This window comes from Anser anser (genome assembly GCF_964211835.1).
Source record: "Anser anser genome assembly, chromosome: 6".
NCBI classification, from domain to species: Eukaryota; Metazoa; Chordata; class Aves; order Anseriformes; family Anatidae; genus Anser; species Anser anser.
Genome location: NC_139726.1, coordinates 24,861,102 through 24,887,676, shown reverse-complemented (window position 1 = coordinate 24,887,676; position 26,575 = coordinate 24,861,102). Strand labels below are relative to the sequence as shown.

At 37.6% G+C, this 26,575-nt stretch overlaps 1 protein-coding gene across 5 annotated transcripts in view; it reads left to right on the top strand.

Moving 5' to 3' along the window:
* ZNF385B (zinc finger protein 385B) overlaps positions 1 to 26,575 on the top strand; it is a 170,818-nt gene that overhangs the window by 31,968 nt on the left and 112,275 nt on the right. The window contains exon 1 of one of the 5 annotated variants that reach the window (XM_083840913.1): positions 7,255 to 7,507. The exons of 3 other annotated variants lie outside the window; for them this stretch is intronic. In XM_083840913.1, the coding sequence (XP_083697039.1) occupies positions 7,492 to 7,507 (16 nt within the window). In that variant the 5' untranslated portion in view covers positions 7,255 to 7,491. Of the gene's footprint in view, positions 1 to 7,254; positions 7,508 to 7,570; positions 8,415 to 26,575 lie in introns of those variants that run through there. One more of the 5 variants, XM_083840911.1, reaches the window with a different exon arrangement.

The following is a 26,575-nucleotide window of genomic DNA, read 5'->3' as shown; positions in this document are numbered from 1 at the left end:
TGGAAGGATGCTGTATGTGCAGGAGAAATGTTTAAAGGAATATAGTGGTGGGAAGAGGAGGGGAAAGCTCCAACTTGGTCTGACGAAAGGCCTGGTCCTTTCATCATTTCTGCTTCTACTGGTCTGAGTTTTAATTGCTCTCATTCAAGTGAAAAAGTAATTTGAAATAGTATTTATTTACTGGGCAAAGCAAAGGTCCCAAATGCTTGGGCAAAGTACACCTGGCGTGCAGTATGTAAAGGTGTACATAACATCTTAAAAAGTTTTTTTCAAGTGTTAGACTTAGCTGTTATCACTGTTATCTGTTCTGAGAAAAATGTAATATTTCCATGCTTCTCTAGGCATGTAGGAGTTTGAACACATCAAACAAATAACTTTGAAGTTGTACAGTTGTAAGGGAAAGGATGTTGGAACTCTCCTTCCCTTTTTATAAAGGGTCCTGGTATGCCAGATAGTCAGTTGCTTTGATGTTCTGTGTTTAAGGATTTTGCTGCAGGATTATCCTTTTTCTGTGATGCTCCAAAAACACTGAAGAAAATTTGTTAGAGCATTTTAAGGATGCTTTTCTTACTGATAGTTGAAGTAGATATTTTTTCCCTTTCTGTTTATTTTGTTAAACAGCATTCAGGTAGTTTTTTCTTTTTTTCTTTAAAATCCCAAAGTGCCAAAGTTGATCTTAAAAAGCATTCCTTACATGTCACATTAAAAGAGGTATAGCAAATCATACTATCTGTTTCTGAGACAAGAAAATGCTGCAGCTCTAAGGAATTATTGTCTCAAAGAAGCAAATGCTGCTGCATATTAACTGTTAGTACATTAGTATTGATAAGTAACAGACCTCAAATATTCATGAAAAGTTGTATTTCTTTTATTAGTTTTTTTTTATTAGCCATATGAGGGAGATTTACTTTGATTTTTTTTGTATTGAAACAATCAAACTTCAGTACAGGGTAAGTAAAAAAAAAATAAAAATGGAAATGCAAAATGTCTCATTTTCCTTTAGTTTGATTTTTTAACTGAATTTATTTTTTTACTCTTTCTTTTGCTTTGTTTAGAACCAAGTAGTGTAAGGGTATCACTATGCAAGTCCTGTGGTCTAAAAAATGCCTACTGAAAAACACCTAAATGATTTAGTTCTGTGCATTCTTAAAATATCTTAATTTTGAATGAGACATTCTCAATTAAATTCCTTTCTGTGTTGATACAAAACACTTAAAATGTTTGCACTATATATTTTCTGTTGCTTTTTTGTTAGCTTGACACCTGCGCCCGATGTCTTTGCAGTCATTCCTGGGGATTGCAGCTGATGCTCTGGCACTGCTGCCCGGAGAATGCTCTGAAGCTGAGAACATTTTAAGTTTGCTGGAACGCACACTTTGGGGTTACCATATGGCACAGGAGTTAAAACTCGTGTGTTTTTTAGCAGTGTGCTTTGTTCCCTGAACTGCGTATTTGACTGCATCCCACTTACTTTCTAGCTATGCTGTTTTGCCCAGTGCATGTTGAAATAGGCATGCTGTTTTCATAGCTGAAGGATGTTAGTTCCGTAAGCATTTAGAGAAAAAAAATGCCTTGCGTATGCAGTTTACTATAATTGCATAGACAGTTTAATATAATGCTTAAGAGACAGTAGGGGAACAATGTTTACCAAAATGTCATTCTCAAAGAACGCTTCTCAAAAATAAGTAGAAATTTATTTTCTTATAAATTGATGTTATTCAGGCTTAGTTTTAATCCACGTCCTCTGGAGTGTTATTAGCCCTTGTAATGGGAGTCTGCCTTTCCCATTTATTTGGCTAACACTGTAAACAATTAATGGTGCAGATGGTAAGAGAACAATTCTGTTCCTCTCACTTCACCAACGAACAGACTTTATTCCACGTGTGAAGAAAGCAAATAGCCCTTCTCATACCTCACTGTTACAACTAAGTACCCTTCTAACGAACCAGTTGGTGAGCAGTTCAGCAAGCCACAGGAAGCTTTCTGCAAAGGTTCCTGCTAATCTATGGTGGGGGTTTTCCTTTGTCTTCACAAAATGAAAGTGAAATGAATAAAATTCCTGTTGAAAATAAGGTATTTCTGAATATATGTGCCTGTAAATGTATGTTGACAATACAGAGACCAGGATTATAGACCTGCCAGAACTGGTTTGAACCTGTGCAACAGAACTGATCTCTGCACCACTGCTGCCTCCAACCTCCCTGGCTCCTGGTGGGCTTCCTTGCAAACAGGGATGAACACGAAGGGGTCATTCAGCATGTTTTTATATCCCTCCTCTTCAAAGGTCCTCTCTGTGACGGGTGGCCTCAGGATGTTATAAAGCATCCTTTTAACTGTTGACCTCCACTGTGTTTTATGGATCTAATCCCACTTTGCTGCTTTTAACTTTCAGTAATAGGTAATGGTCCTTATGGAAAAACTTACTAAGGCTACGTAACTGGAATTCCAGGTCCTGGCAATAATACTCTACAGTATATAGATAATGGTGTCCACATACTTAAAGTCCAAATATCTCTTTAGAGAAAACTTAAAAAGTTAGTCTCTATAATCAGGGTAAAATTGTCATAGAATTTCAAAAGGTATTTAGCAACATGTATTTACAAAAAGCATGCTCTGATTCTGTAGGACTCCCTCTCTTCCCACTACTGAATCTAGAAATAGCTTCATTACCCTGCCTGTACAAGTCAATAACTCCACAGCAATTTAAAATTAAAACAATCAAAAGAAAGTTCAACAGTTGCTTTTCTTTATCTTGCACACAAATTAAAGTTTACCATTTCCTTGATTTGACCAAATCAAGAACTTCATTGACCAAATTAAAGGTTTGGGTGATTTGATGTACTCATCTAACTACTCATTTTTATTAGCTTGGTGATAGAAGTGAGGGGCTGGACTACCACAATGGCACTTTGCCAGGGATTAGAACCTCTGCTGCTCTCCTTGCAACTGACAATACCCATTTGTAAAGAATGGTGTTAAATCCAGCTTGTGACCGGGCACAAGTGGTGTTCCCCTGGGTATTGGGGCCTACCCCTTTTAATATCTTTATTGATCAGTTGGATGAGGGAATTGAGTGCATCCTCAGTAAGTTTGCATACAACACCAAGTTGGGGGAAAGTGTTGATCTGCCAGAGGGTAGGAAGGCCCTGCAGAGGGACCTGGACAAGTTGAACCGATGGGCAGAGGCCAATGGGATGAGTTCAACATGGTGAAGGGCCGCGTCCTGCACTTTGGCCATAACAACTCCAGACAACGCTACAGGCTTGGGGCAGAGTGGCTTTAAAGCTGTGCAGAAGACAAGGATCTGGGGGTGTTGGTTGACGTTTGCCTAAACATGAGCCGGCAGTGTGCCCAGGTGGCCAAGAAGGCCAACAGCATCCTGGCTTGTACCAGGAATAGTGTGGCCAGCAGGACCACGGAGGTGATCGTTCCCCTGTACTCTGCTGTGCATAGGCCGCACCTCAAGGACCGTGTTCAGTTTTGGGCGCCTCAGTACAAGAAAGATATCGAGGCCCTGGAGCGTGTCAGGAGAAGAGCTATGAAGCTGCTGAAGGGCCTGGAACACAAGTCCTGTGAGGAGCGGCTGAGGGAACTGGGGTTGTTTAGTCTGGAGAAGAGGAGGCTCAGGGGAGACCTTATTGCTCTCTACAGCTACCTGAAAGGAAGGTGTGGGGAGCTGGGGGTCAGCCTTTTCTTGCAGGTGACTAGCGATAGGACTAGAGGGAATAGCTTCCACTTGTGCGAGAGGAGGTTTGGGTTAGAAATTAGGAGACATTTCTTCTCAGAAAGAGCAGTCAGGCATTGGAATGGGTTGCCCATGGAAGTGGTGGAGTCACTGTCCCTGGGGGTGTTTAGGGAAAGGTTCAATGTGGTATTTGGGATGTGGTTTAGTGGGTAATGTTGGTGGTAGGGGTATGGTTGGACCAGATGATCTTGGAAGTCTTTTCCAACCTTAATTCTGATACACCTCCTGTCTTGCCCTAGCTGGGACAGTACCCTGCAGCACCGTGCCAAAGGCCTTTCCCTCTCCTCTGACGCCCTGCTAGCTTTCTGCCAGAAGGCAATAGTTGGCAGCTCAGGGAAAATCAAGCATCCACCTGCTGGTGCAGCTTGGACCTGGAGTCCCTTCACTTATTTCCTACGGCCGGAGAAGGAAGCGCTGTGTTTTTGGGGCAGCCTCGGGCTGCGGCCCGCTGCTGCCGCGCAGCTGGCCCCGGCGGCGGCCCCGCGATGGACGGAGGAGCCCTCGGAGGCCGCGGCGCAGCCTCGGCCGCTTCGGGTCGCCTCCTCCGGGCCGTGGAAGGCCGGCTGCAAGGCCAGGGGGAGCTGGATGCTGGGCCGGGGCTCCCTCCTCTGTGGGCGGCGACGGCGGCCGGGCCCGCGGCCAGCAGGGGGGGCTGCAGCCTGCGCCATGCTCGGCGCCTATTCTTTCCGCTAGCCGTTGTTAGTAAGGGAGAGGTGTGTGCTAAGAGCGGCGAGCTGCTCGGCAGTGCCTGCGGTGCCAGCCTTGTGAGGGGCTCCGTTGTATTCCTGAGCACTGATTTTGCTCCCCCAGCTCCACTCCAGTCCCCCGGAGGTTGGGCCCCAGGGCCTCTCCCAGCTGCAGCCGTGGCATGGGAGGAGAACAGGGCAGTGGGGAGAGGTCGGGTGTCGGGTCCCCCCACCATACGTACACACTTTTGGCAATAGAGAATAGATCTGCTTTGCCTCCTTGTGTAGTGCCATGTTAAGTGGGAAGTCTGGGCATCATTTCAGTTCAATGGAGGCAGCGAGGCTCACAGCTAAAGTGCTCTGAATTATCCTTTAAAGGATCCATGGGCTATACAGGTAACTTGCAGGCAGTGCCTTCAGCTACTTCAAATGAAAAGCACCTTCTTAAAGGGCTCATTTAAATTAATAACTAATTTTCTAAGCATCTGACTTTTTTTTTTTTATCTGGAAAAAGGAAAAATAAAATGTGGCTATTGGTAAACCTCAGGAAATGGCTCTGAAAATATTCCATCTACATACCCATATTTGCACTGATGCCTGTGAGAAAGACTCTTTGCTTTGTGAAACTGGAGAGAATTCACCTTGACTATGTCAGTGCAACTTCGTGATCAATGATGAGGATCAGAAATCAAAGATTAAACTCTGGTCTGTTACAACCAAATGAAACTGCAGTGGGTTACTCTTATTTCAGTGAAATTTTTCATTGATTTTAATTGTCAGCGGAACCTGATCCTAAATGACTGGCTTTGTACGTAGATTTGAATCCTGAGCTGGGCCCAGATTAGCTTTTTGCCATGTAGATTAGTTGCCGTATAAAATTTGTGCGAACTTAACAGAGAACAAAATTTTTGCTTGCTTTAAGCCTCTTGATCTAGGTCCTCAAATTTCTTGTCAGCATTTATCTGTCCTTTTTCAAAAAAAAAAAAAAAAAACAAAAAAAAACCCCAAGGATAATCTGATTTTTATTACACAAGATTTTTATTAATTATTCTAGTGAGTACTCAGAGGAATGCTAAGTAGCAACCAAAGTAACTTGAAAAAGTTGGTGAGCTGAGTCCTCCTAAACTTCTTCATATGTAGCTATACAGTTAGTGTGTAGAGGAGGATATTAGAAAGCACTGTGAGTTTACTCTTTCTTGTCTTATTCCCAAACCTGTTTTAGACTTGTGTAAGGCCAGCACTTGTTCTGCCTTCTCTGTCTGCTGCCAACAACCCAATCTGTTGGGAAGGAGTGTGAAGAAAGCTGCTGAGAGACTGGTCAGCTGCTGGAGACACAAAATGGGGTGGCATCTGGGGGCTTTGTCCCCCTGCTTCCCCTATGAAAGAGAGGTGCCCTCCCCCTTCTTCCCCTCTTTGGTGTCCTACTCTGGGCAAAATCTGTCTGTTTGGAAAAGATTAGGGTCTCGATAGAAAGCAAGACCATTACCTCCCTCTGATGTAATTTAAAAAAAAAAAGGGGGGGGGGGGGAGGGAATGTTATACTCTTGTAATGTAACTTAGATTCATGAGCTGTTGAGAAACTGTGTTAGTATTCCCCTTCTCACTGCAATGTATATTGACTTCTTCGCCTATTCAGTGTTCCAAATAGATTGCATTTGGTAGACGGTTATCTCCCATCTTGAGGATCTCCCACAATTTCCTTAGGAAATACATGGTATTATGCAAGTTAACATTTTTCTTACAGTATGAGATACATTTATGATATCTGGCTGCTATTTTTCTTTCACAACAGTTATAATTAGTTGCTCTGAAATTAGGGGCCTTTATTGTATTGTTTTGGTGCTCTTGATACTTCTTAGAAAATGATGATGGGAGTGAATACCAAGGGACAGAGCTGATGTGAAAGATGGTCTCCTGTTTGCTAATAGCTGGAAACTGTATCTATAATACTTTGTTCTGTGTTTGAGTAGTTGCACTGTGAAAGTACAGGTAAAGGTAATACAAAAAGATTACTACCACTGTCATTAGTAGTCTTCAAGAAAATTCTATTTTTTCATTGAGGTGTTTCTTACTTTTTTATTTTTAAGTAATTGGTAAACTGATTTAAAGCAAGATATTCAAAAATGCTCTAATAAAGGAAAAAAAAAACATCTTTTTTTAAGTTGTTAATGGGTATCAGACCAATTATCCATCTGTAGTCTCTACATCATTCTCTTGGAGGCAATAAGCACATAAATGACACTTGTAAGCAAGCTGGTTATATGACTAGTATAGACAAAAAATGGTTTATGGGGGGGATTTGTTTTGGATGGAATGGGTAGTGAAGGGTTTCAAAATAAAATTGGCTACTACAGTCACTACTTGTTACTCTAGTCCCTGATACATGAGTGTGCATAAATATATTCTTGTATCAAAATTCTCTGCAGAATTCCTTTCTGGATAGTTTAACCTCTTTTCAGGAAGCAATTACGTTGTCGTAAAGAAACAGCATTTCAGATGTTTGATAATCAGATGTTCTAGAGTTTAGGACCAAAAAAAAAAAAGGTTGGTCACTTGTCATGGTTTCTTTACGTGTGGAGTTGTCATTTTTATTCAGTGTGTATATCCAACAGTGATTTTATACAAGCATGACTGAAACGATAAAATAAAGTCAGAGGTGTGTGTGTATTTTTTGATTATTATTATTATTTTTTTTACTGTTTTTATCTTGGAAAAGTAAATCAGATACTCTGTGCGGTAAGTATCCCAATCTGGGAACAGATCCTGCCAAAATTTCTCTCATAGTTGTCTCATGACACAGTAGTATATTTGGATAACTATACAGGTATTGTAATAAAAACTCCCGTGTCTTTCTATTTCTTTGTAAACTTAACCTCTTCATGGTTACATCTGATTCTTACTACAGGGTGCATTTAAAATCTTTGTGGGTGGGAGTGTGTACAGTGGCACATGCCCTCTTACCTTTTTTGGGAAAGAAAATGCATGAAGTACCTGAAAAGACAAGGATTTACACCCTGGGAGGGCTCTGTGGGAGTAGGAAGAGCATGAATTTAATAAGCCATGGAGATTTTTCATAGTAAGTAATTAAAAAATATTGTTGTTTTTTAAAAGCAAAGGCAATGTTCATGTAATGCTTTTAGTTGCTGAATTTTTTGTACGAATACTTGATCTGCCGGATTGTACGGATGGTTCGGTATTCTGAAATTCTTCATCTAGGTATTTATGCGTCTCCTTAGATATAAACAAATATGATATTTGCTAATAGACTTTGTCAGTTACATGGTTAAAAAGCACTTATTTGTTCATCTGTATAATTGTAAATTAATCTTACTTACAGAAGCTGTAAGGAATCATTAATTTTTATTGCTAGATTTTTTTCCCAGTAACGAAGCTCACCACAATACAGGCTACTGCTTCTGCTCTGTCTCGTGTTCATTGTAGAAAAGACAGAGCTATTTTTAACATTTACACAGGCTAGATAGATGATTCTGCTTTCTGTATGGTTCGGAGCTGAATCTGTAGAGCCTTTCATAATCATACCCTTTTTTTATGGTTTGTTTGAATTTGATCACTAGCTGATTTCATGCATTGATAATGACGGCTTAGGTTGCCTGTTTCTCAGCATAAATTCACCTCAGACTTCTACTTTGACAGTGCTCTGTGTTTCTGTACGCATGAAGATACAGAACTGAAATTGCTTTGCTTTCTTTACAAAATGACTCAGAGTGTGCTTGTCCTTCCCTAAAATGTTGCCAGCGTGTGAAGGATTTTCAATGAGCAATGCAATAAGCCAGCATCTGGGAAGGTTTGGACCAGCTCTGGTGTACCGGTGCACTGTCACAGAAGAGCAGGGCTGGAGCAAAGGCTCTGTAGCACCGTAGATCATATTGGTCACATATTGGAAGTTCTGTTTACGTAACTTGGTTGCTATTTGAGCTGGTTAAATAGTATTGCCATAATGTGGAGTGGACTTCCCAGTAGAGGTGAGCATGATTTTTATTATTAAACTTCACTGAATTGCTTTGTGATGTGGTATTAGTAGTGGATGATTACATGTTTGGCAGTATTTCTGTGTGCATGTCATTTGTATTTTAGTTACTCCAATGGAAAGGATAAGAAAAATGGCAAGATATATAACACATAGTTTTGTTCTCTTCTTATTTCAGTATTCAAAGTAACTCTAAGTATGTGGCAAGCTCCCTTTCCTTGCTTGCTGTTTGCAGAGGGCATCTTTCCAGTTGGTGACTTCCTATGCATTTTAAATGTTTTTGGAACATGTCAGTGATGCTGTATTATTGTTACAGAAAGAAGCTAATTAACAGTGTGACTAACTGCCTCTTACGAGAGCTTGCTTTCTGGCTTGTTAAATATCAAATTATAGTTATAATGATATGTAAAGCATAAGAGCTGCTGAATTCTCCCAGATAAACTATGAAAGTGAAGAAGGAAATAAATTGTATACTGGATTCGAAGTGTTGTATATGTCTGTCACTGTTAATATTAAAAGTTATGACCTGTCATGCCCAGGATAGCTTCCAATAATTCATTCACTGACAGCTTGCTTTGAGAAGGGTATAAAATTACTGTCACTTCTCCCTAACCAGTTAAATTTGAGATTTAGTGCAGTAAGTTTTATTTAAGGGAACAGATAGTGTGCTAAAGGTAGCCTGTGAAGTTCTAGTAGTAAATCTTTTAAGTTTTAAAGAAGCATTATCAAAACCTAAATGGACTTTGTACCTGTTTAAAAAAAAAATTTTTTTTTGAAATTTCATCTGTAGAACACACAAAATTATTAAACTCAGTTTCTTGTTAAGCATTACTGTTATGTTAATGTTTTTAGTTTGTCGTGGGACCAGCTATGATTATGTTTGCATCTGTTGATAGTAATTATTTTAATAAAAGTAGGGAAGATGCTAAAAAATACTTTTTCATTTATTTTTTTTCCTTGCTAAAAATGTCTATACTTACTGTGTAAAGACTGCTGTGTTTTTTAGTTGTTGTTTTCTTTTTTTTTTTTATGAGGAACTAGGACAGCTCATGCATTTTCCTGCTAAATATATTTATGAGGCAGCTGTTTTATAGCTTTCAGCTCTAAAGTTATAGATAAGTGTGTATTTGTTTGACAGAAGATTCGAGAATTTCCATTTACTGCCAGTACATGTAAAGCTTGGCTAAGCAGACTGCATCAGGAGCACACACCATTTGTATTAGCCAATCTGTCTTTGCAAGTCCCAGGGCCACTATCTTGCTAGAAGCCACTGTGTGCTTTTGAAAGCATGAAATTAGTTTTATACTGAGCACATGGTTTCTCATTTAGCAGTTCTTTTTATGGTAATGGTCAATTTATGGTTCACTGCCAGAATTTTGGTGTTCTGTCAAAGCTGATAGCTCCTGCTAAGGTGTTCTTTGGAGATTAAGAAAAATTTAAAAAGCTACCCCACACTCCCCTGCCCCCCCAAAAAAGACAAAACAAAAACCAACAAAAGTGGGTGGTGATGGAGATCTAGAGAGACTTTAATAAAGGATAACTGTCCCCAGTGACCTAAACTACTCACATTCCTGTTAACATTTTGGACTTCTTTTATAGTTTTATAGATAACATTCCTAAGCATATGTTTGTCGACCATGACATAAAGATATTAAATTGTCACCTTCTTACACTTCATACAGTGGTTTTTAATCATTTTGCAATAAACTTTTTCATGATATGGGAAATTTATTATCCATCAATGCTGTTTTGCTCTGTGTGCTTATTCAGTGATCAAGGACAAAATACAGTTGTCAAAAGTGTATGAAACACCCTAAACATTCAGGAGAGACTTTTTTTTTTTTTTTTTTTAGAATGGAAGTGTAGAGCATGTTAGGTTTTATTTGGAAACTTGTAGGAGTCTCAATAAGTTGTTAGTAAACACTTTTAAAAAATGTTCCTTAATACATGTAATTTGTAAACTGATGAGGTAACATTTTTAGCCATATTCATTCTTGGGAGAGATTCTAACCCTGTGAGATTACAGACTGTTCCCTTAATAGCAGCTACCCACAGTAAAAGATTAAGGTGATTAACGTTGTACAGTGTTAGACTGTTTTTGGGTTGCTTTGTCCAGTTTACATTAATCTCTGCTGTATAATAGGTAACTTTAGACTGCGCTGCTTTTATATGGATTTCCATAATTTTGACTTGATCCTGTAATGAGCATTTTTTATGATACAATATTTGCCGATTTGTCGGCCCTGGGCAAAATCTGACTGCACTTTGTATAGAAGGTCCCGTGGGCTCTAGAAGTGGTAGACTTCTTCTCTAAGTGCTGAGGAAAGATTCTCATCACCTACTGATACACCTTTCTGTTAAAGGAGTAGCTGGAAGCTATACCTGATAAGAAGTGAACTTAAGTGGGTGTAGCAGTTTTTGATTCTTCCATCATCATGGAGAAAGAAGAAAAGTGGAAACTATGGAGACTACTTCTCTTTGCAGAAGTCACTTGGAAGGTGCAGCAGAATATCAGCTCAACAGAGCTCCTCCTTTCTCAAAGCTGTGTTGACTTGGAGCATCCTGCAGTCATGAAATAGAGGCAGACTGACAGCTTGTTCTTTATACAGCTTTAAAAAATATGGTTGCTCTCATTTTAGGACCTTTGAATAAATTTGCTTGCTATTCTCTAGCACGTGTTTCAAGGCTACCAGGCATCAAATATTGTTATGAACATTTGGAAAACGATGTGTGACATGTCACTAGCATGACATATAAAACTTGTTTTATTTAAGTACTTCAGCTAGAATGCCTTTCCTTGTCCTTTTATTCTTTGTGGAATTCTTTTATCCGTGCTTTTTTTCACTATAAATATATGCTTGTCACATTTCAAGCTGGCTAGTTCTGTTCCAAGACTTTGTTGCATGTAAGGTGCTTTTAGCTTCAGAGATCCTCTTCCAAGTGCCTTTATTGGCGCACATTTCCTCTCCTGCCATTTCACATCGGTTAAGTAATGAGAGAAGTGAGATCCAGAGTGCTGGTTACACTGGACGAAGCTGCTTAACTTCCTGGTAGGGCGCCCTACTGCCTAAAGGGAGCATTTCTGTATCAGATTGCCAATTTTCACATGGCACTGTAGCTTCAATTTCTTCTCCTTTGGAAGACACGAATGTTAATGTATGGGATCTTTTACAGTTTGAGAGAGTTTAGGGGATAGCAGCTTCACTACTGCAAGTTTACTTACAAGGAGACTCTGAAGGACAAGAGGATACTGTCACCTAGAAGGAGAAAATGACTGGGGAAGTGGTTTGGAGCTGTAAGCAATTCCATGTTGATGACTTGACTTTGGAACTTGAAACTAGGCAAGCACATTGTGGAAATCTTGATTTTGTCTTTTTTTAGTGAAGGTCATCAATGATGCCTGCCAGAGGAGAAGAGTAAACTGAGAACTGTAGCTCACTGTGTCAACCCTGTTGAAGCCTACTACTGAAGCTGGAGTTTATGCATGTTGTTCCCTGCCGATAGGCTGGGGAGCAAGGTGGGAGTTGAGATGTTCTGGAGGTCTCGTCCAGAATGTTCAGCCAAGAAACTGTGTGCTTTTTTCACATGCTTTCTGAGCTGCTGGATTCTGGGCAGTGCTTATAACATGTCTTTCATGGGAAAATGAACTGAATAACTTTCCTTTCATGTGTGTCTTTTTTTCCTATAAGGATTTTTTCTTTTCTGAAGTGGGGAAAGCAGGGTACTTTTTGATCTGTAAGGCTATAAGAAGGGTGCTTTTGTATTGACACCAGCAGTTGGGACAGATAAAAGGCAAAATTCCTTAGCTTTGGGTAGGTCTTGGACCTACCCCAAGGCAAGTTTTTGACAGCGAATGATCAGTGCAGATCTTCAGAGGGGACGATAAAGGTGTGCATTTTTTTTTTTTTGGGGGGGGGTAGGGGAGGAGAGGATTTTTTTTTTTAACTCTGAATAGGGAAATATATTTTCTTCAAATTAAGGACTGAGATTTTTCAGATTCATGCAGTGTGTTTTAGGAGTTAGGTGAGTAAAAAGATATGACTGAAAGCATATCAGTGGTGGGTAAACTTTTCTTGCTAAGCAACGTGAAAATGTCAGACTTCTGGCTGGATAAGAATTCTTGGCATGATGCATTTGGTGATACCACTTGCTCATTTCTGCAGTTGCTTTGGACAGCATACGAAATCTGTGTTTGGCTAAATATGTGTGAGCTTGAACTCCTGCTCTTGAAAGACTGGTGGTTAAAAGGTGTTTACAGGTCTAGGGAATTCTGAGCTGTTCTTGTTTGTGGCTGGTTTTTTTTTTTTTTTCCTTCTGGTGTGGTAGAGCTGTTCAGTTGGGTGCTATTTATACTCTTACTGAGTTAGAGGAAGAGACAGAAGACAAGTCCCTAGTGTACTGGTTAGAACCTGTTCTTGAGCCAAGAACCTACCCAGGAGCTCTTCCCTGCCTTCATTTTTATTTATTTATTTATACATAAAATTTAGCTTATGTAGTTCTCTGTAGTGGGATTTAATACAGTACAACATTACTGTTGTTTCCCCTCTGCTCTCATCAAGCATTCTGCAAGAATATGATTCAGAAGTCAGAACTTATCATATGGAAGCTTGTGACTTCCACCCAGGGGCCTCCATTTCCCTTCTTTAGGATACTTCATATGAGGGGAAACAGAGAGGCAGGGAAGGTTAGAAATCCATGAAGGTTGTTCTAAAAACTTTTTTCATTTTGTTCAAACTGGATTCTAAATTTTCACATATGTGCAGTCTCTTCTCACTCAGCCTAGAGTGTTCACAATGATGACATCCTGAAACATTTTGTTTCATAATAGGTAGAATGAAATCATATTTCTGGGACTGAGTAGAAAAGGCGGCACTTTTTTCTTTTTTATTTCTTTTTTTTTTTTTTAATCAGCAGAACATGCTTAAATAGACCATGGAGAAAATAAAGAGGTGAGGAAGATTTCTAGGCTTTTGAGTGGCACATCTGGATAAAGAGTCACAGAAATCACTTCATCAAGAAAAAGCAGACTAGTTGGAAAGCACTGAAGTTTATTGTTAGGAATTGCAATTAGTGTATTGTGGCCAGCTTTGTTAGTGGTACCACTGAAGCCTGATATGTCTCTGGTAAGGTCCTGAACAGCAAAAATTCACCCTATATTAAGCAATCATTGTAGCGATCTCTTTAAGGAAAAAAAAGTAAGTAGCAGTTGGCACCTATGTACCCAGTTTGCTTCTGAAATGTTCAAGCTTTTCAGTCACTCTAGCTGGTGAGCAGGGTGCAGACTTTCAGAAAAGCCAAAGCTTGAGCACCAGAAGTTTATTAGCTGGGGATTAAATCATCATGAGACCATCTCCCCCCCCCCCCCCCCCTTTTTTTTTTGTAGACATGGTTAAAAGGAATGTTTATCTTAAAGATTTGTAATACCAGATTTTTTAAGAACTATTGATAGAAACAAGTTATGATTTGGCAGAAACAAGCAAAAATATTGTAGTCCCTTTTTCATTTTATCTATCATATGCTAGCATTTGCTCGCTTTAGTAATTTATCTTCTCTGTCAAGCATTTCTCTTTCCAGGGAAGATCTTTTTTCTTTTTCTTTCTTTCTTCATCTAGACAAACAAGTCAAAAGACTTTCTTGTAGAGATTGCTTCAGATTACTTTTGTTGGGGAAAAAAAGATTTCAGTTGATATTGTTGTCTTAATTACATAGCAGACTTCTACACTGAAACCATTGTTACAGTATGGTATCTGTGCTGTTGGAATCATTCTGTAGGTAACGTTTCTGAATTGAATAATCAATGAAGCTTAAAATCCAAATCAATGAAGTAATAATTTAGCAACTAATGAATGGTCTGTTAGCTAGTTATGCTTTGTAAGAGAATATTCACTCAGGAATATTTGGGTGACAAAGTTATTTATCTAGATGCTTTATAAATTCCCAAATTCTACAAGATTTTTGTTGCAAATTGGCAGTGTTTGGAACTTAGGATGTTTCATATTATTCACTAGCAGTTACTCAGTTGAGGCAGAAACATCCTGTTGCTCTCAAGTATATCAAGATACCCACTGGCAAAGAAGTGAAGTGATAAAATGAGAAAAAATTAACTTGGAGAACAATTAGTTTGAAAATATGTATTCAAACTATTAGGCAATTATGAAGAAATCTTTAAATGGACATAATTTCATAAGCGATTTATTATTTAATTGTATTTTCTAATTTATAAACATGTATAAATTCAGAAGCATTTTACAAACAGTTTGATCAGATTTTACTCAAAACTATCGTGATGTTCACAAAAATATTCAATGATCATGCCCAAGTTTATGACAGTCTTCTGAGAAGGGGGCGAATGAGCTATGCTATGGCAAGAATGGATTATAAACAGTAGGGCTTTCCATGCTCCTCTGATGGTGCTCTGCAATCTGAACACGTGGCTCCTCATGTTTTTGATACTTATGCTCACTTGTTGGAAAGATGTTAATGTGCATGGTGGTGAAGATGGAGAAATTTAGAGTAGAGCTTTTACTTATGATGTAGCAGTTAAGAAGTAAATTAAAATAAGAGGAAGACGCTTGTGAGAGCAGAAGGCGTTGCTGCATCCTGATGCATGAAATGAAACAGCAGCTCCACTTGAGTCAGGGTGCTCCAAACTTCTAAAGTCACCTACACTCCCACGCATGCTTTGCCTGAGACATTAGTGGTGATTATTCTTGCATATAACATTATATATTTATGTTAGTGTTCACAGAATGTTGGGTATTTTTCATGAATAGGAGTTTGAATTAGGTCAGAAGAAAATACAGCTTCTGGTCACTGATAATTCCACCTTTGAATTTTTGCATGATATCAAGATGCAAAGTAATGTGGTATTTGGGGGGATAGGCGTAAAGAAATACTACTTAAGAGATACGCACTTTTTTTTTCTTCTGTTTTTCACTTCCTGGCTGCTAGCTTGATGTGGTCTCTCATCTTTCTGTCTGCAGAAAGTGAAGCTAATGTGAGGGGTGCAGCAGTGCAGTATTCTGCCCCACAAGGTGGGGGATGCTGAGCATCCTCGAGTTTTGCCTCTGTTCAGTGTTTGTAAACTAGAAATGAAGTTGATCACAGTTGAATAGGCAAATGGCTGGAAAGCATGAATTTTGCAGTATATTTTTTGTTTTTGTTAATTTTAAATATATTTTTTAAGAAATCTGGGAAACTTTGTAGAGGAAGTTAAAATTTGTTTTGAGGAAGTATACAACTTATCAGAAAAATAATTCTAAAGAAAAACACAAGTGTTTTGATTTTTAAGTATTTTGTATTGCTTTATATTTGTATAGCAAAAGACTAGTATTTGAATAAATATGATGCACTTCACGTTCTTATCTGTGTTTAGAAATGCAATTTAATGTACCAAATTGGTCTGTTTTCTTTAGAAGTCCATTTTGTGCCTAATAGATATGTTTTTAAATAGAACAATATTCAAAAGGTTAAGAATAGCTTACTAAATAATAATTTTGTCAGATGATTTAACTTTTATTATTATTGTTTCAAGTAGACCTTCCAGCTACCTTCACTGAAAAATTATATACTTTCAAAGAGAAGCTTTGTGGAGTTCTCTGATTGTTAGTATAGGTTTTTCTAGGTGGTGGTCTTTTATATACAGGAAATACATTTGAAGGACTGTTAATTTATTGAAAACTAAGCATCACCGTGAAATTCATGGACCTATATGAAGCTTAAGTTATAGATTTCAGTCACACTTCATGTCAAGACTCCAATGGCAGAAGGAGAGAGCAGGTTTTAGTAGATAATGATCCTGTCTTTTGCACTTAATTGCACTGGGCTATCTACTCTGGCAAAGACAAGCCATGTTTATGATCATAATATGCATCTCTGTTGCATAAATACCAAACAGAATGTATACATCTGTCATTCCATAACCTGTCTTAGACTAACTGCAGTCATTTTTTGTTTATTTTTGTTGTTGCTGCTACTGCTGCTGTTGTTTTGCTTCAGTTATGTTATGATTTTCCAGACTTGAAGTGGATAAACTGTGCAAATAAAGTTCAATTCTAGTATTTGTACTTTTACTGCACTCCCCATTCGAAAACCTGGGGTTACATTGATAGTGAGCACATTACCGTGGTTGCTTCAAGTCTTCCTTTTGCAATGTTGATGCAATGCATCAAAGTTACTTTAACTGTTTTAAATATACTAAGATAAGAATGCTAATCACAAGAATTTTCATGAATTAATTGAATAACTAGAGAGTGGAGAGCAAGAATGTGTTCTTTCTGCTGGTTGCTGATTAGCAGCCTGTTTGACTGCTCTGAGCCTGATCCCTCCTGCACCAGGGGTTTTCATTCTCAGGACTGACAGCTGTGTACTGTGCAGAAGGGAACTGATTCAGCCCCTCTGAAAGAGGATATGCCTCATTTGTTCAGTGCTGATCTCTCTGAGGCAAAGACATGCTGCTGGAAAAATGTCAGGGGTTTGGAAAGACTGGGCGAGGTGCCTATGTATAACATAGAGAGCATGCGTGGAACATGGGTGAAAAAATAGCAATTTTTATCTTGAATGGTCACAAAATGTAGCTAGAAATGATGCATCATAAAATACATCAAAATAGCAACTTGATGAGTGGTGATAATCTGCAAGAAACTAATGTCCTATTGGAAATACGCTACCTATCCTGAAACTGAAATCCCTCTACCTCACTATGTTATTTTCTAGGCCATTTGCATGAACCCGTTGTTTATTACCTACCTTTAATAGAGTTCTAGGGTCAGTAGAAATTGTTTTGCAAGCTCAAGGTTTCAGGTGTTAGAGCAAAACCAAGTAACAGTGCAGACACACAGTACCATTTGTAGAACCACTGTCTTCAAGAAGCAGGACAATCTTTTTTTTCTTTTTTTTTTCTTTTTCTTTTGTTCTTGTTGCTGAATGCTTGTGCCATTGTGGCATGGAGCAATTTGCTGCCAGAGCCAAGTAAAGTCTGAAGGGACATATACCAATTAACTGTGAATAATGAGGAAAAGATTCCTGTTACACGGATCAAAGTGAGCTTGTTACCAAGATATTTGGAAGTCAAAGAATTTGTAACCCATGTATGGTCTAGCCTGATTCTTCTGGTATAATCAAAATCAAATGCGTAATGGGGCTGGAAGATTTTGAGGACCAAAGGAATCACCTAGCCATATCTCTTGTACAGTAACAGACAAAATAATCACACACATTAATTCCTTCAATAGAAGAAATTGCTTTCCCTAATATGTGAGTGCTTGGTGTTAAGTCCAATAGCTCTGCAACTGAACTAGAACATATTGAACTTGGATGTGTCTCTAAATAACTTGAGGACTTCAGGACTTCATGAATTTATCTGTTACACTGCTAAATTGTTTAAAGAATCCTTTACCATTGTAGCTGAGAATTTCATTTTAATTCTAATTTGAATTTTCTAATTATAAGCTGTGAGGTGCCTTTTCTTCCCTACTATTAAATCGCCTATGAGATACATTCTCTTTTTAAAATGCCCAGGTAGCTTGATTTAAAGTCCAGTACTGTTTGTATTAAGCATGCAATTACAAACACAAATCATGTAACATCTGGAAAGAGTATCTATTACCTTTTTCTTTTAATAACATGGTTTGCATCCGTGATCTCAGGGACTCTCTAATGAATCAAAATGACAGCTTTGCCTCCACAATAGCAGAATGGTGGGTCCTGTTTTTTGAAGTCTTCATGATGTACTCTTACCAATAACAAATACTCTTTCAGCCAGAACTGTGTGCATAAAGCTCTTTTTCTTAGTATCAAGTTAGTAGCATGCTACCAGTTTTTCCTAAGATTTTTCTGGACTTTTGCTATTCTTTCCTCTCCTGCAGTTAATTTTCAGCTGGCAGGCTCAAGCTTTTCTCAGAGAGCACTTGTGAAAGGACAGTTGTTTTCCAGGTTGAATCCCCCACCTGTGGTATACCCAGTCTCTTTTGCTCTTCTGTAGAGGTTAGCCTCCATTCTAGCTCTGTATGTTAAATAGGGAACAACAGCTATGCAGCAGTTGTATGACCATTTCTTGATACCACCTAGGATGGTGTTTATGCATGATTGTGCAGTGACTTTTGTCACCTAAACTTATGCTAACCATTGTTTCATCTTTTTTTTCAGACACATGAAGCTTAATATCAAAAAGGGAGTTTAGTTTTAGTTGGATTTCCATTATATCATGTTTAATATTTCACATAATTTTATCAGTATTAATTTCAAAGACTTATCTAAAGCATATCTTCAGTAAAGACACAGAAAATAGGGAGTACAGAATCTTCTGCCTGTTTCCTAGGCAGTTTGTAAAGACACAGCATGTGATTTACCTGACAGAAGTTTTGCATATATTTTTACCTGAAGCTTTGAAACCAAGATTATCCACAGTCCAACAATGTAAATAACTTCATAGAGGCTGTCTTTTTCAGTACACCAGTACTAGTACCTGGCCTGTTATCTTTTGTCTTTTCCCATTTTATCTGTATTGTTTAGGAACAATACTATGCTGTGTGATATTCAGACTGTTATCCTTGGGATGCCTTCAACTCGTTTGGAGTGTGTCCACAGCACCCACATCCATCCATCTACAAAGCTTTCTTTCTGTAGTTTGTGGGAGGAGTGGAGGCACAGCGTAAGCATACTAATTTATTTGGATGACTAATTCCTTCCTGTTTTACTTAAAGTAGTGCTTACAGTTTAATTGCACAAAACTGCCTGGACAACATGTCCCCATTAACAGGCTTACTCTTAAGCCTGTGGCTGTAATGCATAATGCTAATCTCTCTATACCTTGCAAATTGGTGTTCAGGATTTTTATTCCAAAGGGCATGCTGACAGAATATGTCCTTTTTCTGTTACCAAATTTTCTCCCACAGAAGTAGGAGTGAAAATGCTCTGTAAATTAAAACATTGGTAGGAATTTATTTCTGTGAATTCTGTATTGCTTGCAAACTTGACCTTTTAATGTAATAAGCTGCTGTTCACCTAAGCCTATGCTTCGGTGTCGGGATGACCCCTGATCCATATGTGTACCTCTATTCATTCAGGGTGGAAGGATTTTGAGAGTACAGGCCATGAATAGATCCAAAACTATGTTGCAATTTGTTGTTTTAAGAATGAAAATCACAGTTAGGGTTTATTAAAAAAAGGAAGTTGCTTTATAGCATTTTCTAGTGTGGAGCCACTCAAACTAAAATAGAAGCAGTTCTCTCTTCTGCATGTCATTGACTGGTAAAAATTGGTCACTTCTGAATTGCTTCCTTTTTTCCTGCCATAGGAGCACTCCCTCTGGTTCCCCCTGCTGTGGTTAAGTAGTTACCCAAGGCCAGTTTTTTTTCTGAAACATCTTCTTACACTTTGTAGTCTAAACTGAGAACTAAATGTTTTCTTTTTGTGATCACTTGCTAATATCTTGTCCCCTTCTATTTTATTTTGTGTCAAATTTTAGAACAGTTTTTTCTCTACAGTGAAGTCAAAATGTGGAATGCTTTCCTGTGATGTACATTTCTTTAGCTGTAGAATTAACTCAAGTTTAGCATGTATAAAGCTTTTTATAAATAGCTACTTTGCCATTAAAAAAAAAAATAAAAAAAATGACCTAATGTTGCCTGTTATGCTTCCATGTTTCAGCTCTGAGATTATCTGAGTATTTTGAAATACGCAGTTTTGGAAGTTGCTAGTAACTGTTGAACAAAAAGACTTGTTTTATTTACAAAAAAAATAAAAAATAAATTATAGAATGTGAGAGGTTGGAAAGAAAATATTTTCATCTCAGGTAGTAAGATTGGCTTGCTTCCTCTAAAATGACAATACACAGAAATCTTCTTCTTCGTCATCCATCAGCCAGAAGTATATCTGAGGTTTCTGGTCTTTGGTTTAAACTACTGTTAAGTTTTCATTATAAATGTGCCACCTACTAGAGCAAAAGGCCCGTCAGCAAATATTTATTAATGTTATCTTCTCCCAGACACATTTGCATAGTAATTTCTTGCTAGATTTCTGTGCTTCTGGTTGTCATATCTACAGTGCTTCTTGTCAGCTTCACCATAGGGTATCAAAATGGTAATAAGAATTGGTGAGGATGTGGAGCATGGAGGCTTAATAAAATGCCTTTAAAAACAAAACAAAAAAAACCAACCAGAACGGATATTGTAAATTATAATGCAAAATACCTGCGAGTGAATGTCCATTAAGGGAATCTTACATATGGAGGTACTGTATATCTTGATTTCAAGATGGAAAAAAATATAATTCTTCATATAGCCTTGTGGCAAAAATAACAACAACAACAAAAAACACTTGAAAAAAGATTTTATACTTCTTTGTGATATTCTTATTTTTTTTAAATGTGTTCAGGATTGTCTTGGCATAGGACTAGTCATGATCATCATCATAAATGAGAGGCATTTTACTCAGAGCTTGTTGTCTTTTATGCCATAACAATCAAGTGGTTATTTATATTGCAAGCATGTCTTAAAATTCACAGTTTTGTTATGCTAGACTTGTATAAAATTATGGGAAAGACTTTTATCCCCCAAACTTTAAAATCTACTTTGAAATATAATGCGTGAAGACAGTATAGCAAGTAGGAGAAAAAATAAATCTAGGAATGATCACTCTGCTAAAGTCAAGTGATTTTCTCGCTATGAAGAATGTAAGAGGAAGAAATCAGAGACCCTACCTTGGGTTGTGTTGTCTGGGGTATGTTGCTCATGCCCAGGTTTTCAGCATCTTGATTCTAGGTTCTCAGTGATAAATGCACAGAGTCCACATTTTATGCTTGCTGAATCTTAAATTTCTGTACTTCAGTTGAAATATAAACATAAAATTGCATATATTTTAAGGGTTTTTAAAGCATGTTTGTAAGCTGATCATTGCAGTCAGTGTCCTTGTACACTGCCTGTTCATTCTTTTCATCTGTCAAGTGCTGTTAAAGTGCTTTTTCACCATGAGATGTTGGGATGGTGTTAAATATTTTGTCCATGTGTCTTAGAATGTAAGTATCTACAAGAGTATCAAGAAAGTTGGAGTGACTACTGATAGGTCTACACAGTCTGTCTGGGATGCCCCAGTAATTGGAAGGAGCTAGTACCAGGATAGTTTCCCTGAGGTTTGTCACCTCTTTCTCATTGCTTAAGGAAGGAATCAAATTTCTTAGTCACAGGTATTTGTTGCATGAATTTTCATTTCTGTTGTTTATTTAGTGATGATTGAATGGCCAGTTTTGTATTGCTGGACAAAGGAAATTTAGCTTTGTTAGGGTGTTTTATGATGTGTGCAACTGAACCGTTTCCAAAACATACATTTTTTTTAATCTTTTTTTCTTGGTTTTATGCATGTCAGATTTGTGAGCAAAAGCTTGCATATTGATTTTTTTCAGTGCTATGTGAACAAAGAAATGGTGTGTTAGAAGGCTAAGTGAATTAATGTCTTTAAATGACTTGGGGATCCTTAAATGAAAGGCTTCATGGAAATACTCTTTCAGATTTTTATTTTCCTGTTACTGAGCTATCTTTGCCTTTAGCCACTTTCTCGGAGACAATAAACCTTTTTTTTTTTTTCCTTCTCACATCTCACCTGGTTTTATGTCGAACAGTCCTGCTCATGGAAAATATAAATGACTTCTCTTTGTTAGGTGACTGAGTGTAGTCTTCTACAGTCTTGTGAAACAGGCCAGGGTATGTATTTGGCGTTGCTCCAGGTAGTGAGCGCTTGGAGTGAGCTGGGGCATTGCTTCAGGAAACATGCCGCTTGCAGGAACAGGGCTCACATTTCCATTGGCTGGAAAAGGAGAAACATCAGCTGGAGTCATTAACATCGTTGTCTTTAGGGGTGCATGTAGCTGATCTGCCTGCTTTCCCAGAATGAGCCACTGAAGCCAGTAAATAAGGCAATAAAATATGTCGCAGGTAGTAAATCTTAAACACCAAAAGAAAATAAGATCTAAACAGTTTGAAGAAGAACACGGTTCTTTCAAACGTTAGGAGATTGAGGTTGTGTGGAAGGGGTATGGATAAAGAAAAACTGTGCTATTTTTATAGGAGTCGGTAAAGATTGTATCACAGGAAACTTCTGAAATGCTTTTGAACATTTCAATAATGAAAAAAACAGAAAAGGGAAGCAAGTCTAAGCAATGTCTGAAACTGAAAACACTTAAAGTACGTGAATGTAACTCAAGGAAATACCTGAGTGCAAGAACATATCCCAAGGAGATATTGGAAATAAGCAGAGTACAGTATTACAGAACTTAAAAATAAGAAATCAAGTTCTGCACACAGTTTTATGGGCATGTGGAATTGATTCAAAGTGTATTTCTTCATAACTGGGCTTTCAAGGATAAAGGCATGACCTAATCTATTACTAAAGCCATTGTTCAAAGCATGATTTGATTTTCAGAATGATTTGGTTATTAGTCTTTTGTCCAATGGGTTAAAACTGCAGTGTTTCAATTTATACTTTTATAGGGATATATATGCTTGTGTGTAATATACACACACACAGAATTCAAAAATAACTAAAGTTAATTCCAGACTACGAAACAGAGGCTGGCGAAGTACTGCGCTAGTCATCTAAGCAACGATAGATGATTTCAGTGAATTGCAATTAGTTCAGAGTTGTGCATATTCATAATGAGGGCATAAATTATTTGGTTCTCCTTTCAATTTATTTCCTGTTATGTCTAAGCATAGGAAATATGCTTGGGAATTCAGGACTACAGCATCTAGCAAGAGTGGAAAAGACATACCAGTTCAAGTCACTAAGAGATATGTATTACTTAAGTGTCTTTCATAACATAATTGCAGTGCTTTAATTACAGCTGTTCAAAAATATGGCAAGCTTTCTGTGACATTGACATAAATTACTAAAATAATCTTTCTGGAGAAACATCTGGAAGTATTTTGGAAGTCCATAGTTTGGGTTTTCAGCTAGCACAAATCTTGGTGCTTTTCTAGGGTAACCTCAGAATAATCATTTTTCTCAGTTGTGTGTTGTAGCCATAAATAAGATTTTTTTTCTGCTTTTTTAGAATTGTTTTCTATTTACCTTTGGGTTGTTAATATGTAAGGTAAACAAGTGTGCATAAAATTATAATACATTCTATTCATTATATTATGCACTTATCACTATCATACTGAATGCCCTCAGAATTACTTTGAGATGGGTTGAGCATTTGTTGCATGCAGTTCTTCCTTTTTGCAAACAGAAAGAAACTGCAAGGAAGGAAGGTTTTATGAACTAAATATATAGTGGTGTATGAGATATTCTGGGGTGCCTGGCAGGAGGAAGCTTTAGGAATAACAAGTTTAAGTATCTGTGTCTTGTATTTGTGACACTGGGGTTGCGTTGTTTTGTAGTTTGATGGTTGGTTTTGTTCTTTGGTTATTTTTTAGCCCAGTAACCTTTATGGCCCTTTTCAACTACTGTGTTTACTCTCAGTTTTTTACTCTCATTTACTCTTGTTTTTGTCAGTTGAGAATGATGAAATGGCCATGGTTGTCAGCATCTTGGAGGAGAATGGTTCAGATCTGTATATGCCATTAGGAAAACTCCTTCCAGACAGTATCCCTTGTGAATGAAGATGTATTCAATGGAGGGAGTGGATATTCACTGACAGTTTTGGGGTGTATCATTGATCCGAAGGATGAAGATGATTCTCAACCGCATTTGTAAAGGAAGTGACTGCCTTCATTGTTTAGTTTATTAGATGAAGAGCGTTCTCCTTCTCCAAGAGCAAGAGATTGCAGCAACACTGCATAGTTCAAAAAAGGAAGTTTGATTTTGTTTTTTTTTTTTTTGTCTTTTTCAGATGTTGAAAACAGAAGCTAGATAGGCTAATTTGGCATCCATAGTAGGTATTACTGTCAATTCATCACATTCTTTTTCTGGCATGTCATTAAGCTTAGCCCACCAATGGCTGTGCAAGGGTGTTCATGATTAGCACACCATGGTGGTATTGCCCCTAATGTGAGGGCATTGATCATTTGTAGTCCATTTATGGGGAATACTGCTATTCTGAGTTTGTTAAAGAAGATGGGTTGCTCTTGTTTACATAGCTTCTTTGTATTTTTAACGTGTCCCATGTAGTTGATTTCAGATATTCCCTGTCCTTCAGTTATCTTCTCAACTTAGCAACTGATCAAAGGAGAATTATCACTTGCAAAATTAGATCTGTGAAGAAATGTACCATTGTAGCTGCGATCAAGTCACACTTCAGGAAACTCAAGCTGAATCACAGAGTGTTTGTCATAGAAAAGCATTGTTTAGCTGTTGCACAAGAATATAAACAATAAGTTTTACCAACTACTACTATTAATTAGTTTCTAAAATCTGTCTCTGAGGCAATTACAGATCCATGCACCCCAAATCTAGTATTATGCATTTGGTCCTCTGAGATTTGAAAGGTTTGTGAAGTTTTATGTTGCCAAGCTGCTTTCTACTGAGCACTCTTCAGGGAAGGTTTCTTGCTTTATCCCGTAGGAGTCTTGAAACAATTTCCACTCCAGAAATGTGTTCCTGATTTCCCTGTTCAAGGTGGTAGTGTACAAAGAATAGAGTTGAGGAGCTTGAAACTTCTGCTTTTAGACAGAATGGACTGTCTTCAAACACCTGTGGAAAACATTAAACTATCTTAGTATATGAATATTAAATTGGCAGAAACCTATATAATAATGCAAAATTATGGTTCATGGCTGAATTAGGTCCTGATTTTTCAATCACTAGCTAAGTTTATTTGTGATAGACCACAGGAATGACTAATATGATAATCTTATCAGAAAAAACAATGATACCACAGGGCAAATTGGCCTACAATCTATGCTAAAAAAACCAAAACAAAACACCTGCGTTTCTTGCATAATAACGTGAGCCTCTATTCATCCATCAATGTGAAGTGCTCTTGTTATTACTTTTTTTATTTTTTCTCTGAAAACTCATTTGTAGGCTATTGTTGGAGAAAAAAAAAAAACAGTATTAACTATTTTTTTTAAATATCCATATTGCTGATTGAAGCAAAATTAACAAAGCCAGGAAAACTCAAGGTAAACTTGTATGCTAGTTCATCCTGTGCATATCAGCTTAATGGTTAAACTAAGTGGCATATGTTTTGGTTTCAGCAAGGATTAGTGTGGCAAGGTGTTGAGTTTGCAATCCAACAGAGCACTTGAGCATGTGCTTAAGTTTTTAAGTAACTGTCTTCAAGCTTTATAATTAAACGCAAGTTTCTATTCAGTGACTCAGAGGCAGTAAAACCAATGCAAACCTCTTGTACCCTGGAGCTTCACCACTGGTACAGAGTACCATTTAGATTGTACATTGCAGCAAGGGCAAACAGTCAGGCACATTCTGTGAGATGAGTCAAGTACTCCAGCTGTTTTTTTTTTCGCAAATCCTTAGCTAGATGTGGAAAATTTGAGGTCCAATGTGTCATTATTGGAGACTTCTTGGAATTTGTTTAATTTTATTTGAATTCAGATAATATCACCCACATCCTTTTATTTGTGAGCTTTTTTCTGTGTTTATTACTTTGGTAGGTTATTTGCATTTTTAAGTAAAGTTCCAATGTGATTTTATTGAAATGTGCTCTCATTAAAAATTATACAAAGAGCTATTGATGTTATTAAGCTCTACACAATTGATGGAGAATGACTTTTAATGTGTTTCTAGATTTTGTCTATTTTAATCTGTCAAAGTTGCTTAATTAAATAAATAAATGCTAGAGTAGATTGCGTGTCTACAGTAAAGTGGAAAAGTTTGTATATTTAATACCTAATAAACCTCAACTTGTGTTACTGTGTCTAAACATATTGGCAGTACTACTCGAATTCAGTCAATATATTCTCTTCTTTAGTAACATTCAAATTTTGAATGTAGCTGATAAAAAAGAAAGATTTATCTAATTTTATTCTTTACTGACAGACTTGTGGTTGTACCCAGTCTTATTGTGTTGAATAATTTCAAAAGAAAGAATGGAACTTCAAAGCTAAATTTTTCATTATATTTTGAAATAACTAGTCTTATGTCTGCTCTGAGTTGATGTGAATGAAGTATGTAGCACTGCTGCATGCTTTGTTTATCATTGCACATACAGTAAGATACACAAAAATTACATTGTGAGAAATTGTATGTCTGCACACTTCC